The 20,589-nt window shown below is 35.3% G+C and overlaps 1 protein-coding gene across 1 annotated transcript in view; it reads left to right on the forward strand.

The window, feature by feature from the left end:
- Positions 1 to 507: 507 nt before the first annotated feature.
- LOC111053118 (hemicentin-2-like) overlaps positions 508 to 20,589 on the forward strand; it is a gene marked incomplete at its 3' end in the record, with an annotated part of 349,249 nt that continues 329,167 nt past the window's right edge. The window contains 1 exon segment of the mRNA XM_039427090.1: positions 508 to 724. Coding sequence (XP_039283024.1) covers positions 508 to 724 — 217 coding nt within the window.

A 20,589-nucleotide genomic window follows, 5' to 3' on the forward strand; every position in this document is an offset into this window, starting at 1 on the left:
GACAACTTGAATAATAAAGCATTCTTTCTATTGTATTGCGAATTATCAGGATTATTGAATGGAAGATATTCCAAATTCACCCATTCAAATGGAAGAGACAACCCTGTGGATATATTATTTGCTCGTCCTAGAAATATAGCTCCAACAATGTCACTGATAGAAGAACTCTCATACCACCCATCATTGTAAGCCTACCAGCAATATCATCAACCGTTCAATCAAATAATATACATTTAATTAATTGATTGACAAGAACCATTTTCTTATTATCATGTAGTCTATATTGTTTTCTATGGAGCAGAGACATGTGTTTTGACAAAGAAGGATGAAGATCAATTAAATATTTGGGAGCGGAAGATTTTGAAAAATATATTTGGCCCTGTATATTATGTAAATGATGAATGGCGAATACGATCAAATCAAGAGCTGCGTGATCTGTACCGGGAATGTCAAATTGTTGACGAGATAAAACTGAGGCGTTTGAGTTGGCTAGGACACGTTGAGAGGATGAGTGACTCAAGAGTTGTGAAAAAGGTCTTCAGGAACAACCCAGGAGGGAGAAGGCTGAGAAGACGTCCGAGAAAGCGTTGGCTGGAGGATGTGGAGGATGACATTAGGAAGCTGGGTGTCAGGGGATGGAGACGTAAGGCTGCCGATAGAGACAAATGGAGAGGCTTTTTGAAGGAGGTCAAGGCTCTGAATGAGCTGTATCGCCAAGGAGTAAGTAAGTAAGTATTTTCTTGTTATCGATAATGGTCTTTCAATTTTAACCAGTTTTTTTCTGTGTCCCATTGGTTGATTTCGTGGGGGAAATTTTGGAAACTCTGAGTTTGATTCAGTTTGACGACGTGATGAATGGACTCTGTTTGGTGTACAACTTGGCTCAAAATGACAAACGTTATGTACTCTGTAAACGGTTAGTTGTATATTGAATGAATAGGCCTGTTAATCCTTCCCCCTCTTCTCACAATTACCCCCCTGTCAACCACCCCCCGTCTACCCTTTCCCACTCTTCTTTCCTTGTCACTCCACTGGGATAGATGGAGGCAGTTTGATACAGTGCCACTACAGATAGTAATTAGCCATAATCGCTGAGTGATAAATCTTGTGTTGGTAATGTAGCATGTTTGATATTCATTGGAGGCGGGCCTCTCTGGTGGGGTTCACCTCAAACTGACAGCGTTCCTCATAAGTAGCATCAATTCTTCCTGGTAAACTAATGCTGACAGGGAATGCTACTAGGGAAAATACAGCCGATTCACAGGGCAGTTGGGTTGATTGTCGAACGGTTGAAGAGAAAGAGAGAGACTGTGAGATAATTTTAGTGAGAGAGGGAGAGTAAGAAACAGAGGGAGAGAGAAAGAAAAAGGGAGATTTGATTGATTGATTGCCTTTATCAAGGACGGAGTTAGGACTCCAGGTCCTCTCTGCCACACAGCCTTTAGGAGAAAGATTAGATTGGATTAGATTTCTTTATTCATGTATGTTACAATATTTTTGTCATACTTACTCAATTGCAGCTGTTTTCCATGCATTAAATCAAGCCGGTAAACAGCTGTTTGCAGAACAAGAAAACATGTGATTTTCATTACAGCATACTATACTGTAAAGAGATCATTATGTTCTTTTTACAGTCGAGTATGTTGGGACTCTACTGAGTCCTAATATAATCTGAGTAATTAATATACTAACGCGAATAATATTGAAGAACTCATTTAAGGAGTTTCAAGTTTTAAGAACTCATCTGAAATCTAATAATATTTAGGCCTGTATTATTTTATTTGAGCTCGAAGGGTCTGTCTGTTATGAACTAGGCGCTAAGGGCTAGGTCATGTTTATAGAATGAAGTAGCTCGAGAAGCAGCAGGTAATGGTTTCTGTTTCTCAGCAATATTATTCTTTCTCAGATAAGTATGACAAAAAATATTGTACGTAACTTGTAGGGTAAAGTATTCACCGCATTCGTATGATAATTCTACCCTCAACTACGTTTCGGGCAGGAACAATCATACATATGCGGTAAATTATCGTTACCGGACTTGTTACATAAAGTACTATTACTGCTTATACACTAATTTACATTGAATGACGATAATCTTTGTTATTCAACGAATTTCACAAAGTATGAATAATTAATCGATGAGAAAAAATATAGAAATGCAATTAGAATTATTAAATAACGATAATATAATAATTTTATGTAACTTCATAAATCGGCGGTGTTTCAACAAATAATTGTCGATTCTTTCAGAAGGATATAAAATATCCTTTGAATTGACACACGACCGGGTAGAGAGAGAGAGACCGTGAGATGATGTTTGTGTTATAGAGAGTGATAAACAGAGAGAGGAAGAAAGACAGATAGCCTGACAGGGTGTGAGAGCTAGAAAGTGTGAGTGAGAGGAAGATTAGAGTGTGTGCATCAAGGGTATTCTCCCACTTCACCATGTGATGGGGTGATATGACAGGTTTGCAAAAGGGAGAAAGCACCATACTTGTCAAATTAATTATGTTCAGTCCATTACCGCACATGTGGTTTGGATTTCATGACCTTTCGCACATACATACACTTTCCGATCATGGTTTGTATCGTTTCCCACAGCATAATTAGCTCGGTTTATTTGTATTTGAATAGTTTTTATTTTTTTCGCTTGTGTTACGAAAGTGATTCATTGATAATGTTGGATTATTCTATGTGATTCAGGAAAAGGGACAATAATAGCCATACTAGTAACGGTTATTACTCGAATTGCTTCTAATTCTAGTGAGTCATAACCTAGATGCATGAATCACCTGGAATTATTCCCTCCAACAATCAAAACCGCGTGGGAATAAAATGAATATTGTAAATTCGCTATAATATCATCCGCTTGTAATATTTCCCTCTCACTGATGATATTCTGCGAAAATTCCTGGGATAGCTATCAGCAGATTTATTTTACCTTCGATTTTGGAATTCCTCCCAAATTGGTTTTGACGAGCGCTACGATTGAAATGAGAGGAGCGATAATTCGCTATAATTAATTATGTTTCATGATCAGCTCGGTCTGTTAATGAGGTTTCCCTGTATTCTTATGCAGGTGGAAATGTATTCCCACACGTGATTATGTTTGAAATTCGATTTGATTGAAATTGTTGGATCATGAAATCGGATCAGTGCATACGTGAATTACTAGACATGGTTTCTCTTCTATCTACGATTCAGTTAACGAGTTCTATCATGGTTAATTATTTATGAGAGTTGGTTCACTTTTGGGATGATAATTGGGAGAAGATGATTCAATGGTGATTCATGTAGTTTTTAAATTCCATATCATATGAATTATTCGATAGAATAATCATTCTGATGAAATCAAGTCATGAAAAATTAGTTGTAAGTAGTAACATACCTATTTATGGCCTAAGTACCATCTTGTATTTGTATCTAGTGGACTGAATATGGATTGATTCGAGTCAGCTCATAAATCTCTTGAGCTCATGGATCTCTTGAGCTCAAGAATGTCTTGAACTCATGAATGTCTTAAGCTCATGAATCTCTTGACCTCATGAATCTCTTGACCTCATGAATCTCTTGAGCTCACGAATGTCTTGAGCTCATGAATGTCTTGAGCTCATGAATCTCTTGACCTCATGAATCTCTTGACCTCATGAATCTCTTGAGCTCACGAATGTCTTGAGCTCATGAATGTATTGAGCTCATGAATGTCTTGAGCTCATGAATCTCTTGAGCTCATGAATCTCTTGAGCTCATGAATGTCTTGAGCTCATGAATCTCTTGAGCTCTTGAGCTCATCAATCTCTTAGAGCTTGAACTGAAATGCTTGTCTTCGTGGATCATGGCGAATAGTTCACTAATAATCATTATCCAGACTCTTTCTTCTCAAGTTTACCTAAATACCTAATTCAGCTACTACTTGAAATGTCCATCACTTTGAAAATTCGCAATTGTTCCACCTTATGATTTCCCATGTTAACCTGTTTGGGCCAAACAACGAATCAGTTACAAACAATCAAGCGATCAGATGGATTATTCATAGAAACTGTTTGATATGTTGGAATTTTCTCAGGTTGGATCAATCATTTCAAATAATTAATCAAATCGTCAGCTTAAATGCCTCACACCATGTTATGAAGCACTTATATACTGGGAAAATAATACAGAGAAGCTCTACCATAGCCACCTCTAATAGAAGGCCGCGGCCTACGATATTGCAACGTCGCAGTGTAGGCCTAGCATCTAATACATGATTGGTGAAAAAGATTTGAAAAAATACCAGTTGATGTTTTCACCAATCATGTATTAGATTCTAGGCCTACACTGCGACGTTGCAATATCGTAGGCCGCGGCCTTGTATTAGAGGTGGCTATGGCTCTACCCATCCTTAATTCTGATGAATGATCATCAGATCACCTTGACCTTGTATAAGGTAATTCTCCAATTCAAAACACGCTTCATTCAATTTGAAAGAGTGGATCAAGGATACATGATGTACGGTATAGGGCTTATACATCAATAGTTCCAAGATAATTTGGAATTGAAAAGGCAAGAGATCAGAATGATTGATATGCTGCCTTTATTTCAAACATAGGAGAGCGAAGTTGTAGCCGGCCCTCTCTTACACTCAACCCTCAAATACAATCTAGAACAACTGAGTATTTAAACAACTGACTAGTTAAAAACTAAAAAATTAAAATAATTGAAGAAAAATTAAACAAACTGAATCAAAGAGATAATTCACAATATTAGAATAGAATAGAATAAATTTTATTTCACTCGCTCAAAATTCAATACAATTCTATCCTATTATGAACAGAAGTTAATAATTCGAATACTCAGTTGATTTCATTGTAGAGTTGATAATTCAAGTGAAAGTTAATTTATATAAACAAGCTAACTCAATGACATAATTCAAAATATTATGAACTACATGATGATGAGATTGTAGAGTTGATAATTCAAGTGAAAGTTAATTTATATAAACAAACTGTGATATTGTAGAGTTGATAATTCAAGTGAAAGTTGATTTATATAAGCAAACTAACTCAATGACATAATTCGCAATATTATGAACTACAATAAAATGATGAGATTATTCGTGATTATTAACTCAAACATTTTCCATCTTTACGATCATGGTCTATGAGTTTCAACATAGATTTCGTATGAAATTATTGAAATTTATTACATAGATTGTAATTTTGAAAACGAGTATCAACATATATAGGAGTAATCAGATTCACATTACTCATCAAAATATATTACAAATTCATCCTGCTAATGGGAGAATCGTATGGAGGAGGAAGACATTGATTTTCTTAATTTAATCGGTAGATATATAATTCGAAGCAACAGATCTGGAATAAAAGATCTGGAGTAAAAGATCTGGAATTAAGATGTATTTGTTAGAAAAAATGCGTACCTGTTTTCCATGAAGTTCTTGTTTACTGGTAAACATTGGAGTTTGTTGAGTCAATATTGGAGTTTGAACAAAATATCAATCATTGGAGCGCAATAACGTGCACCATTTTTCAAAACCCATCCAATCACATAATGTATTTGGAGAAGTGTGTGTTTCGGCAGTTGAATGTACACACTGTACCGTCCCAAGAGCCCCAACTTTCTAATGGAGATTAATTCAACAGCCGGAGATATGGAGTGATGAACAATGTTTCCATAATCCTGTGAAAAGCTGCTCGAGGCTGGCAATCGCGAGCTAATTGCAAGCTGATGTCTTCTAATTTTGTGTTTCCTATAATATTCTGAATGTGCAAAGTTGCCGAGTAAGAAGAAATTAGAGAATTGTTGGTTGGGGAGTTTTCTGTCTCGCTCCAGCCGCCGCGATCACTATTTCACTGTCTCTTTCTGCCGGCAATGCTTTCCATCACTCGTTGATTGACAAGGCGCAGGTGTGCCAGTGGTTTCCAACTAGTCTCGCCTCGGCGCCGCGCTCGCTGCTCCAAAGAAACTTTGCTCAGGAATGTTGAAAACTCTCCTATCAAAGTTGGGCGGTGTGTGAGGGTCTCACGCACCCGTATGCACAATCAACCACCACACACTCACACACATCTCGAGATATCATGATTTCTGTAAGAACACACCAACACTACTTCATAATAATATAAGTTCAAGTACCTTCACACCAACACACAGATACTGAATGTAATATATGCACACTGACACACTCTCACCAATCTAGTTCATGACTTGAGTGTGTGCACACAGACGCACGGTAAGAAAGTGCTTTATAATATTATGATTCCAAGGTGCTCACTTGGAGCACACACATGGAGTTCTTCAAGTTGAGCTTTTGAAGCTGAAAAGTTGGTTGTTTCAATTTTCAGCTCACTGAACTGAGACCGTTGTGTGCATGAACCTTGAATGGTGAGGGTGATTCAAGTTGAGAGAATACAAGAGAAAGGATACTTTATGAAGAGAATAATTTATCCGAGAATACTTTAGAATATAAATTCATAGAGATTCTAGATGAATGGAGGATTTATGTTTTTATTCATTTATTTACAATGCAAATTACACTAATGGGTCTTATTATTTTATATTATATTATATTATATCATCTACCAATAACATTGGTAGATAGAATAATAAGGTAGTCCTTGTGCTATTTTTCTTCCAAATTCATAGGTGACGAGGTTAGAATTTCATGTGTATAATTATTTGTTATACAATTTTAGTTTTAAATGAAGATGTAAACTATGAATTTTGAATTTAGATGACTTGAATTGATAAATTGATTAGAAATATTCCACACAAATACCACTTGTAACGAACAATATTGAGTTATTTGAGAAAATTTGGAACCATTCAAAATACACAAACATGTGAACATTAAATTTTCCATGATTTTTGCATGAACAACAATAAAAAATAACAACATGAATCATGAATAGCATGAATGAGTAACTGAATATTCTCATAAATTTATGCTTCATATTGTTGCAAGAGAAGTTCACTGGAGGAGTAATGAAGACTTCTGTCCCATTCTCACAGAAGAGGCAACATTTATAATTTCCACAGAAAAACTGTCGAATGTCAACTGACTGACTGGTTGGCTGACAAAAAAAATTATTCTCCCAAGATCTGCCCAGGACTCATATGTAATCATCTGCAGCGAAAATATTCTCTCCTTCATAAGATGGAAGAATTTAACTTGGAAGAAATATTTATTTTTTATTAATTCAATCATCCAGAATCATACAACTTACAGAAAAGTACCACAAGCTAACTTACAACCAAAACGGTTCCAATTCTAATGGAATTACAATTCTAAACGTCAAGATCGAAGGAGAAGGACAAGTGTTTACTTTTCAAGTCGATGTATCCACATATTTCGCTGAAAATACACCTACTTATATCAGTTTTATTCGAGAAATAATAAATAAATAAATAAATAAATTTTATTGTCATAACCAACATTGGTAATTGACAAAGTCACACAGTAAACAAAATCTAGAACACAAAATCAAAATATAGAACACAAAATACATTCATTCAGGTACTATCAAAAAATTCGTTCAAACAATAAAACGGTCTCCCAACAAGCCAATTAAATAGTAATTTCTTGAAATGAACAATGTTAGCACAACATTTGATCTCTGTAGGTAACTTATTATAGATTCTTAGTCCTATGCTGTCATAATGCTTCATGCTTGTGGAGAGACGTTGATATGGTATGTCAATTTGATGTTTATATCTTGTATCATGAGCATGAATTTTGCATCTTGTCTTCAAATTAGGTAAGTTTTTCATTGTATAAATAGTTACATTGTAGATATACAAATTTATGACTGTCAATAGTTTAAGTTTCTTAAAAAGAGGTCGACAGTGGCTCAGATAGTCTGCACCAGACAAAACTCTGACTGCTTTTTTTTGCAATAATAATACTTTGTTCATGTGGCTGCTATTCCCATATATTAAGATACCATAGGCAATTATGCTTTGAAAAAATGCAAAGTATGAGTTCCTGAGATATTGTTCTGGAACTAAAGTTTTCAATTGTCTCACTAAATAAATAACTCTAGCTAGCCTACCAGTAATGAAATTTATGTGGGGTTCCCAAGTCAACTTGGGGTCAAACATTAATCCAAGGAATTTGATACTATTGCTGTTGTTTAGTGTGTGATCTCTCTGGCTAAATGTCAGAAACTGAGTTTTGTCTTCATTTAATTTGAAGCCATTCGCTCTGAACCACTTGGAAGCTTCTATTAACGTATTAGCTGTCATATTCTTTAGTGTGTGTGCATCTGAGCCATATGTGCAAAGCCATATCTATTAAATCAAGTTGAAAATAGATTCATCAAATCAATATTCACAACGTTATTTCCATCTTATTCATTGAATAAACCTGTAAAACTTACAAAACCACAAACAATAGTCGATAGTAATTTCGCTAAAAATACAACTACTTTCATCAGTTTTATTCTAGAGCGTAATATCTGTTTAATCAAGGAGAAAATAGATCAATCAAATTCATATTCCCGACGTTATTTTCATCTGATTCATTGAAGAATCCTGTAAAACTGACAAATCCACAAACCATAGTCAATAGTAATTTCGCTGAAAATACACCTACTTATATCAGTTCCATTCGAGAAAGCCATATCTATTAGATCAAGTTGAAAATAGATTCATCAAATTAATATTCCCAACATTATTTTCATCTAATTCATTGATTAAATCTGTAAAACTTAGAAAACCACAATCAATAGTCTATAGTATTTCTGCTGAAAATACAACTACTTATATCAGTTACATTCGAGAAAGCCATATCTATTAGATCAAGTTGAAAATAGATTCATCACACTAATATTCCCGAACATTATTTTCATCTAATTCATTGAATGAACCTGTAAAACTCACAAAACCACAAACAATAGTCAATAGTAATTTCGCTGAAAATACACCTACTTATATCAGTTCCATTCGAGAAAGCAATATTCAAATAATCAAATTAATATTCCCAACGTTATTTTCATTCAACTCGTTGAAGAAACCTGTACAACTGTTAAAACCTCAAACAACATCCAATCTTACACTTTAAACTCTCTCAAAATCCAGTGGCACATGCTTGTGACTCATACAATAAATATTGCTGAAAATACAACTACTTATATCAGTTTTATTCGAGAAAGCAATATTCGAATAATCAAATTAATATTCCCAACGTTATTTTCATCCAACTTATTGAAGAAACCTGTATAACTGACAAAACCATAAACAACAACCAATCTCACACCTTAAACCCTCTCAAAATCCAGTGGCACATGCTTGTGACTCATACAATAAATATTTGTGAGTCACCAAGTGTGTCACGATGGTTCTTTCTTCTTATTATAGAGGAACACAGTGCAATGTGTGGCATGGGATCGAGGTGTAAGATGGTGGGTGATTTGTTTGTATCATGCCGTACCGCGTGTTGAAATGCCATGCCATGCCATGCGGTGTAGGTGATGTCATGTCCCCCCTCAACCCTTCTAGGGTGGTGAGGACCCTTTGAAGGGATAGTAGCTCCCCCCTTCACCCTGAAGGGACGGGGGCACAAATCGCGTGCAACCAGCCAGGTGACCGTAATTTACGCTGCCGTGTCGGCTATCTCTGCTCATTCTTATTCAACTGACTCAAATATTATCACCATCCTTTGCTACCCATCCTCTTTTTTCCCTATTCAACCCCCCCCCCCAACCACCCACGGGTTTCTTTGTTCTTTTCATCTTCCTTTTCCTTCCGTTCGTTGCTTCTTCCAATTTCTTTGTACTTTCTTCTTCTTTTTGAAGTATTTTTGTTCATGTCAATGAGCATTTTTTCCACTTTCATTTACTCTTCTCTTCCCTCTTCATTTAACCTGTATAATATCTGTTCACGGCCTCATTTTGTCTCACTTCTCCAGTGGGGTATCATTTGCTTTCTTCATATTTCAAATTCTTCATTGCTACGTTTTATTATTTTCGATTCCCATCAATTTTCATTCTCTTCTTGAATACTGTATAAATAAATATACTATCCAATCAGTTTCTATTCAAAGCCGAATTCCTTCTTTTGTTATTCATAGATTTCTCATCTGGAGTATCATTTATTGCTTCCATCATTTTTGAAATTCTTCATTGCTACGTTTTAATATGTTTTATTCCCATCAATTCTCATTCTCATCTTGAATACTGCATGAAGATACTATATCTAATCAGTCTCTATCCAAAGCAAAATTCCTTCTTTTGATATTCATAGATTGCTCATCCTTTCTTCTATTTTCATTTGCTCCAGCTACCGTTTTACCATGTAGATCTATTCCTGTTTTACTTCTACTTATGTTTTATAATTCCTGTGTTCTCAGTGTCATAGACATTCTATCTTGCAGTATTTCAAAACCCTATTATCATCAGCACCTCCTCAGAATGTCTTCTTTCTCTTTTCTCTGACTTCTTGTTTTCTTCTTCATTTTTCCCTGATATTATTTCTATTATTCCCTTCTTTTGGTGCCAACCTTTTTTCTGTCCCTCACCAACACTTTTTCTTAGTCTGTGTCTTCCTTTTTTACCACTCACTTTTGCGTTCCCCTGCCTTTTTCTTCATCTTAACGAATTTCTCTCTCTTTCTCGGTTTCTCAACTATTTGTTACCCTTACTCTCTCCCCAATCTCTCTCTACTCTACCTAGCCCTCACTTACGCTATTATTCCCTTCTCATGGTTCTACGTTTCTGTTCCTCGCCAACACTTTTTCTCAGTTTGTGTCTTCCTTTTTTACCACTCATTTTTGCGTTCCCCTGCCTTTCCCTTCATCTTCACGAATTTCTCTCTCTTTCTCGGTTTCTCAACTATTTGTTACTCAACTGTCTCCCCAATCTCTCTACTCTACCTAGCTCTCTCTTTCTTCCGCTACCTATCTGTCACACTCTCTTTTACTCTTTCTCTCCAACCTCACCCCACAGAACGTCACCTCATATCAAATCGCGCACGTCTTTTCGTAACGTTTCTCTTATTAAATAACCGAACACAGCACAGCGGGGCTTTTCTTTTTGTTTACAATTATCCTGCACGCGAAACGCCTTATCTTTCACTCCCGTTTCAATTTTGTGTCTTAGAGATTTTAGTGTTCCACTTTTCCTTTCGAGATTCCTGTACTCTTTTGTTAGTGTCAGACGGTTTTGGGTAAACGGTTTCATGTTTAAGGCAGCGGCATGCGAGGAATGGATTCATTTCTTGTTGACGTTATTTGGTCACTCCGTATGAAGTCCATGCAAACTGATTGTCATTCATTGTTATCACATATGGTTCTTTAGTGCAGAAATGTTTTCAACCCAGCTGATTTGGTAAAACAATTGAGGTAACTTATGACTATATATAGTGAGGTCCACGTTATAATGGCAGTGAAGAAAGATAGTAGAAAAACGTTGCCAAGTTTCTCCATTTTGCCACTGACTGTACACAGCTGTTACTCAATTCATCCCATTAAATTTAATCTAATAATAATTATCATTTCCTTGATAGAATAATCAATCTAATGTCAAATTGATAAAGGAAATATATTTTTTCATAATTTGATTCAAAAATTTGCTTTCATGACTGAGATCAGATTTTTATTTTTATACAAACCTGATATGGCGGCTAATTTAAAAAGCTGTAATACAACAATCTGAATTTCAAAACAACAGAAATTGAGTTATTTGGTAGGTATTCTATCCCAATTTCCTTTAAAAATAACAGCAAAATAGAAATCCTATATAAAAATAAGTCATTTCAATGGATTAATCCTGAAATAACTTTCAATATTATTATTTATACCGGTATAAAAATAAGTCATTTCAATGGATTAATCCTGAAATAACTTTCAATATTATTATTTATACCGGTACGAGTAGTTCTAACCTATACGGGTAGGCTAACTTAAGCATGGATGAAGTCTAGGATGGTTAGTTATCAACTTTTAAAATGTCATTTCAGGTATTTTAATTTGTGTTTCTCATAAGGTGATGTTTAAAAATCATTTCATTGTTTCAAAAATACATTTTAAATCAATTATACGACTTGTGAACTCAAGTATTTTGATAGAATGAAGAAAAAAATGACGGCTGAGAATATGGTTTGTTCAGTTTTGTACAGTCATTGTCAAAAGTAAATATAAAATATTCTGGTACATAGACAACATTGCAAAGCGAGAGAGAGATAGTGCTATCTGTTTTGTTGTATGATAGAAAAGGACAGCAACAGTATTGTCAATCGTACACTGACATTGTAATGTGGACCTCACCATAGTATCATTATGTTGTGAGTCTCAATTTATTTATGCTGTTACTATTATACTGGAAGAATGGGTTTCATTCGTAAAGAATGCTGTTTGTTTAGAATCTTACTAGATAAACTTCATTTTATTTGCTAAGCAAGATCCATCTCTACTCTTAATAATAGATCAGTTTAGTGTTAGGCTAGGCACACACCAGTTAGTCAAAACAAGAAAGACATGATCAGACATGTTTAGTCACAATACTCCACATTATTGCTTATGACGCAACTAACACTGATTAGTCATTGCAATTGGACATTGTCTCCATAAGTAACTATGTGAAGTAGTATGACTAAACGTGTCTGATCATGTCTTGACTAACTAGTGTGTGCCTAGCCTTACTGTCATCATCTTGATATGAATTGATTGAGGCAATTTATTAACTGTACTGGGAACTATTGTTAACTGTAGATTATTTTCTCTCGAATATTGTTCATTGAGGAATTGTTTATTGTATGGAAATAACTTTCCTATTTACGTCAGGTTGAGAAATAGAAAATTCATCTCAAAAATTAGAGTTATGTTGATCCAATTTATTCAATTCATTAATATTCCTGAGGTGGCTCAACACTGTGAGATTGAATTTTCAAACTACAGAAGAGGTTAGTAGCAATGATTTACATGGGTACTCAATTTCAGGGAAAGTAAATGTGGACAGAATTTAATGTTAAACCGACTTCTCGCTGTACTAGCTGTAGGCTATACATTCTACAGTATCCTGTTATATTGAACGAGCAATTTCTGTATATTTATATCTGGTTATTTATGTTCAACGGCTCTATCGATTTTCACGAAATTTGGAACATAGTAGGTTTATGATATGAAAATTCGATTGCTCTAGGTCTCATCCTTGGGAAAACTTGCTGAACGACATTAGAAAGATAATTAATCCTTGGCTGAAACAGCTGTGGATAGTAAAAAAGTGAGTGAGCGAGTGAGTATGTGGAAAATCAAAATATCGCATCCCCGAAATTCATAAGATGACATAATTATAGCCAGCTGTGAAATATAAGCACGATCATTTTAGAGAATTGTGTTCTGTTTATCAATAAATAAGAATAACGAACGAAGCTCGGTGCCCCGATATTAAGTTTGAACCTTGTAATCTTGAAACCATATGCATAAACTTGATTTGAATAGAGATTGATGGTTTGAACCAGGTATGGTTTAAACTATTGTAAACTATCATTAAGCACTTTATAATAGATGCGACCATAATAATTATTATCTTGACCATAGATGATGCCAGTCATACGTTAATATACGTTCAAAATCGTTTAGCAGGGAACTTCTGTTACACTGAAGTAGTAAAACATTTCCATTGCAAAAGCCTCCCCAATCAATCCACTGTGAAACGCAAAAACGAACAAGTCAATCCCATATTCATATTAGCGTTTCTGCCTCGTTTCCAATAATACTGCCGCCATCTTTCCGGTGAAAGTGGCAACACCGTTCAGAAATTACAGCTGAAGTTGAAGTCCCATTCAGAAGGCAGGCAGCTGGCCTAATTGAGTCAGCAGGCAGTGATGGACAAACAAGGGCTCAACTTTCCCTTGCCCCCTCAATTTTCCCCTTGAACACTGGAACCCCTCTCTCGTCGCTCCCCCCTTGACACGATGATGTTATGATGTACGGGGAAGGAATAATGAAATTGTTCAAGTTGGATCAACCTCACCTCTCTCGCCCCTCCACAACCCTGCCCCCTCCTGTCTTGAACATTTATCGACTAGGTGTAACGTAACTGAAGCCGAGCGGTGATTGGACAAAGTGTTAAACTTGTGAATAGACGAAATGGGGCATGCAACCTCCCTACGTCATACTACGTCATCCACCTAATTTCTAAAGGAACATTTCAATCTGAAAATCACGTCAGCTAGATTGCTCGTCAACCCCACCCCTTTACAACACCACCCCCCCCCCAACCTACAACGTTTCCACACGATACTGATGTTCACCTCCCCTCACTTCCATCCTAAACTACCTTATTCATAAGAACACTAATTTGAACTCTTTATTGGAGCAGTTTTTGAATAGAATCGTCTTCATTAGTAGGGTCTTTCACCTTGCTTTATTAGCTGCCACTTTTTTTTGCACGTTTTCCGGTCCCTTTTCCTTTCTCCATCGAAGCTTTCCTCTTTTTTCTATATTTATGTCTCGACCTTGTACAGCAGTTTTTTTCGTGCCCACTTCATTTTCTACCCATTCTCCAGTCGACTAAATTTTTCATGCTATCGCTCCCTAATAAAGTCTTGTCATCAGGGAACCTGTATCAGCATTTTTCTTGTGTAATTGCTCCAGTTCTCTCTTCCTCTATATTGGTGATAAATTGCCCACTTCATTGAATGGAGCACGCTATTAAAACATTTTCATATTCAATTGAGTTGAATAAATGATCACAATATCAACAAACTAGTTAAAATCGTGCGGAATGACTAACGTGTTTGCAGATTCCGTGAGATATCTATATGAATCAAACATTAGGAATTCCGTTGAGAAGCTATAGACACTGGTACTACATATTTACCATCGCTATTGATAACAAAATTTATTGGATAGGAACAATAGGAATCTCACATTATATATGTTATGTTTCTTCGACTTTCTAACCAACATACTAAATTAATTTGTAATGTCTATTGACTTGTCTGTACTTTCAGAATTAAGTAATTGTGGAATTTCAAAATCCATTTTCACATGGTATGAAACTGGAATATGTGTTGAAACTAGCCATTGAAATTCTCAGTTGTTAAACTTTAACGAAGCAGTGTGTGTTTACATAACCTAAAAATATTTGGACAACATCAAAACTCTATCAAAATTTTTGGAGAAAAACAGTACAGGCTCAGCCTAGTTTTTCCTACAAATCATATTATGATAATGGTATTTTGCACAATGGATGAATGAATAAAAATGAATTAATTAATTTGGCTTAAATTGGCCTCCTCACAATCCTATAATAGGACAATAATTAATAGTTCACTTGAACTTTGGATGAAAATCATAATAGCTTCAAAAAATCATGTGTAAAGCTGCGTTTACACCGGAGTTAATATCACGATTTATTAACAAAAAGCTTACAACTTCACTGAATTGACAAAATTTCCTCCTAACAAAAGTTGATAACTCGTGTTTCTTACAGGCAATTCCTTGTTATCAATAAGATTCATGTTATCCATCAAGAGTCGGTAAAGATCAAAGGGAATATGTTATGTTAATAACAAAAGCCTGTTTCATTGCATCAACTTTTGTTAATAACAGGTTCCTATCTTCCCCGCAACCCCTCGCCCAGAATCCCTACCCTACAACTACAGCTGTTCCCTAATAACTACAGCTGCAGACGAAACACGTGACAAAGTTATTAACTTTTGTTGATAACAAAACTAGCAGCCAAAAGAAAATTTTATCAACAATAAAAACTTTTGTTATCAATTTTAGTGTAAACGCACTATAATTTGTTCACATTAGATCAGATGAAGACCATCATATTGATGATCACACCTGTTTCAATTTAAAGTATTTTGAAGACAATTTTTTGCTTTTTATTCCGGCTGTTATATCATATGGATAGTCTCGTTAAATGAAATCATATGGAAGTCAATTATATTGATAACCAGATCTTGTTAATAACAAGGAATTTTCTGTTATAAACACGAGCTATTAACTTTTGTTATGAGAAGTTTTTGACGATTCAATCAAGTTAATAACTCGTGTTATCAACTCCGATGTAAACGCAGCTTCAGAAACGTAACCGACAAATGATAATAGTAATGAAAAATAATTTCATAGTTCATAATCAAATGACAACTCAATGATTAATAGGTAATATTATCACACATTGATTAGTGTTGGTAATTTATAAAATGGAATTCTTATCTAGATCACTTAGATGAGTGAATTATGGGAGAAGAGAAGGAATAAAAATAATAAAAAACAGTCACAGCAAACCTTGGTATTGTGACACTAAGAAAGCAATTCCCAAAATTCTCCAATTTTTCTCGAGCTCTACAATAGCCAGCCATTGTGAGCGAAGTGTCACAGTATGGCAGACAGGCCGAGCAGCGTGGATGTGGAATTGGTATCCTACTGAAAAATTACTGACAAACTCCGTCTTATAGAGATAACTCCGTGATAGGGCAACGCGGAGACAGTGGCGCGGAATACGAGAATGATATACCTTCTGCCGGAATACTTCATGAAGCCCCCAACTTCTCCAATATTTCTCTGTCGCTGTCACAGCTCAGCGTCGACTTAGTGATCCGAGAAAATAAAAAACTTGAAACGTCTCCGCAGGAAAAAGCAATTCTGTGATTGGTGGATACAAGTTATTTGAGTCACATGCCACTCTCCATTACGATTAGGGAGCCTTTAATCACGTTTCGAGGTATTCGATCACGGAATGTTACGGAGAATTCTCTTGTGAGGCATTATTATTTACCACGGCTATTCGAGTTCCAATGCATTTTTCTAGGAAATATTTCTGAGAACTCACTTTTGAAACTTTATTTATTGATCGTGGACATTCAAGTTTCGATGCAGCTTTGAGAATAGTAACCCTTGAAGCATTTTTCACCGCCATTAAAATTCTCATGAACTTCTTTCAAATATGATTCTGATAAACTTTATGATTACCTTTTGAAGATTACTTCCATCACGACTATTCCAGTTTCAATTTGTTTCCACAGTTGTCTCTGCATCAAAATTTAATATCGGGGCACCGAGCTTCGCTCGTTATTTTCATTTATTGATAAACAGAACACAATTCTCTAAAATGATCGTATTTATATTTCACAGCTGGCTATACGATATCTTATGAGTTTCGGGGATGCGATATTTTTATTTATCACATACTCACTTTTTTACTAATAAAATCAAATAATTTTTTATTGACCGAAAACAAAGCATTAAACTATCCACAGCTGTTTCAGTCAAGGATGAATTGTTATCCTTTTAATGTCGTTCAGCGAGTTTTCTCTAGGATGAGACCTAGTGCAATCGAATCTTTATATCATAAACCCACTATGTTCCAAATTTCGTGAAAATCGTTAGAGCCGTTTTCGAGATCCGTTAAACATGAATAACCAGATATAAAAATAACCAGATATATAAATACAGAAATTGCTTGCTTAATATAATAGGATTATATTTTATTGTGTATGTAGCTCACATATTTTGTACTTTCAACTTGTGCTCAGGTTATGAAAATAGTGCCTAGCTCGATGAGATGACCAAACCGGCAGCATACAAACCTCAGTAATTGTTTACATAAATAATCTTACTTTATGATTCTCACTTTATTTACTTACTTTATGATTCTCACTTTATTTACTCACTTTATGATTCTCACTTTATTTACTTACTTTATGATTCTCACTTTATTTACTTACTTATGATTCAAACTCACAACCGGGCAGAGCATGTCAGGCTAAGTTCCAATCCCCTGGCTAACAACCCACACCCTGTTCATAACTTGATGATATAGACGTAATCACCCTATGAAACATTAGACGTATTTATAACAGCTAACATTTCACTTCAATGCAATTTCCGTTATAATCATTCACATCAAATTCATTAAAATAGAAGAGACTTCCTTTTTCATTCTGCATAACTGGTTACAGTAACGTTGATAACCAATCACTATTTCAAAACTCCACTTCGACATTGCAGTTTGTAATAGATCAGAAAATTATAGATGTGATAGATTAATTCCACATTACAAGTCTCATACAAAAATCATTCCATGTCAAAGGACATTCCATCCTACTATATTATATAGGTCCACGTTATAATGGCAGTGTTTGATTAGCAATGGTATTGCTATCCTTGTCTATCATTCAACAAAGCAGATAGCGCTCTGCTGCCAGATCGTCTTTTAACAATGTAGAACTAATTATTAATTAACAAAATATTTCGTCTTAATCATGAAAATTCATTATGAAAAATAAAATTTCTTGCTCAATAAAATATAATTGATTATTTTAAACGAGAATGAATGAATCCATTATGAAATTATTGAAAAATAAAATTTCTTGCACAATAAAATATAATTGATTATTTTAAACGAGAATGAATGAATTCATTATGAAATTATTGAAAAATGAAATTCTTGCTCAATAAAATATAATTGATTATTTTAAACGAGAATGAACAGTTAATATTACATCAATAACCTGTATCAGCTACCGTCTATTGGAGGCATTGACAAGACAGATGATCGTATCATACTTAGATAGATCTCTGAATCTTTCTTCTTCACAACTCCTTCTCCTACAAAATCTTCAACTATATCAAGTTATGAATTAAATAATCTTACTTATAACACTTTGGATCTGACTCCTTTTCGCGGACAAAGTCCAGTAACATACTGTACTTTTTGTGAGTAGTATCATAGAGAAACAATAGCATAAGTAGATATCCCATGGTAAAGGGCGTTTATGTCGCAACTTTTACTGTTATCTCATGCCGATAGTTTATGCAATTCTTTCCCGTGAAGCTGTGTGACACTGGTAGTCTCTCATATTGTGCGTTCATATACTCGCACCCCAACAAAAATCGACAATAATCAACAGTAATCGGCTTGAGATAACAGTAAAAGTTGCGACATAAACACCCTATACCTTGGAATATCTACTTACGCTATTGTTTCTCTATGGTAGTTTCTTGTTCACTTGTAACTTGTCGTGTTATACTTCTGCTGATATTCTGTAGGGCCTACAATATCTAATAGAAAACCATTATAAATCAAAGGAGAGGAAAATTTCAATAGCTTCAAAAGAAAAATTAGACATTGGTTATTCAGTATTGGGATACAAAGTAGTGAGGAACTAATAGTAAGTAGGATTTAGATTCAAGTAGTATTCTTTTTAAATAAGGTAATTTATAGGTAGAAAATAGTACCTCGGTTTATAGTACCTAGTATTTTTGTACTAGGTGATGCTTAGGGTAATAGATATAGTTTTAGATTTTTTGGAATTGTTGTATCATCTGTTGTAGCATAAATTAGTATTAATTTGATGAAAACCTCGACACATATATTATATAGTGAGGTATCATTTTGTAAACCTTGAATATTGTTAAATTATTGAAAATGTGTGAAGAAATATGTAATGTATGAATTTATGAATAAACTCCTCTGGATGTGTCGTTCAACATCCAGAGAAATTCTTATTTCGAGTGAAAAAATTTGATTTGATTTGTTCTGCTATCTTTCTCCACTGTCATTACAATGTGGACCTCACCATAGTTACAAAAATCCATTCAACAGGGACAACCGTACAAGCTTTAATTTCTAACAGGAGAAATAATATCGAAATGCGATTTGGGGCGTGTGTGGGAATGTAGAATGTGATAAATGTAAGGGTTCGATGTTGGTGTGGAGGGGGTGGTAGGGGATGAAACGACGCCAAGGGAATGTAAGGGTATTTGTTGGTGAGGGTGGGAAAGGGGTGATTGCGTGTAGTGATCGGTCCATCACCCTCGCGTAATCGCTCCCGTTTAAAAGTGATTAAGTATTTAACCCCCCCACCAATTCACTTTCGCTCGACGGCTCCCATCACGAAAGACCATCTCACAAATCCTCTTGCTCTCCAGCTGGTTCATGTTTTCCTCCGCAGTTTCCCTATTCAATTTTCCCTCTCATCCTGGCAACGGTATTTTCCAATCAATGTCGAGTGATATCATCCCCGACCGCCGTCTTTGATGGGGGATCTTCCACTGACATATTCCCACCAGACGATATTTTCCCATTCATTGCTGCTTTGAAGCACTGCTTGCTTTCAGTCTCAGATTTTTTCAACGTCATCCCTATTAGGCTGCACAGCGTGGGGAATTTTCTTGTTGGATGCTTTCAAATAGAAGGAGGAGTGCACGGGTTTACTCAGACATGTCACAGGCATCTTTTCTCCAGTGAAATGGGATGGAAAGTGAATATTCTTTATTAGGCCAGCCTTGAATCGAGTATTGGAGGAGACAGAGTCTTGAATTATGAAAGAACTCACTCAACTGATAATGTTGTGTCGTGTTGTCGTTTCATTTGCGGTAAAACTTATAATATTTGTATTGATTGTAGAAATCTCATCATTTGTATTATTTTACTCAGCCTCACATAGCACCACATTTTGAAATGTATCGGAGAGAACCGGCGTATTTTGTACTGACTATTAAAAACTTGTTTTTTTTTGTACAAAAACTGATAATTTCTTGCGAATCTTATTTGTATTCTCTTTTTTTTCTTTATCCGGCGCTACAGCCCTAGGTGAGCTCTGGCCTCCTTCACAACACGCCTCCATTCTTCCCAT

Source organism: Nilaparvata lugens, chromosome 4, assembly GCF_014356525.2.
Source record: "Nilaparvata lugens isolate BPH chromosome 4, ASM1435652v1, whole genome shotgun sequence".
NCBI lineage: Eukaryota > Metazoa > Arthropoda > Insecta > Hemiptera > Delphacidae > Nilaparvata > Nilaparvata lugens.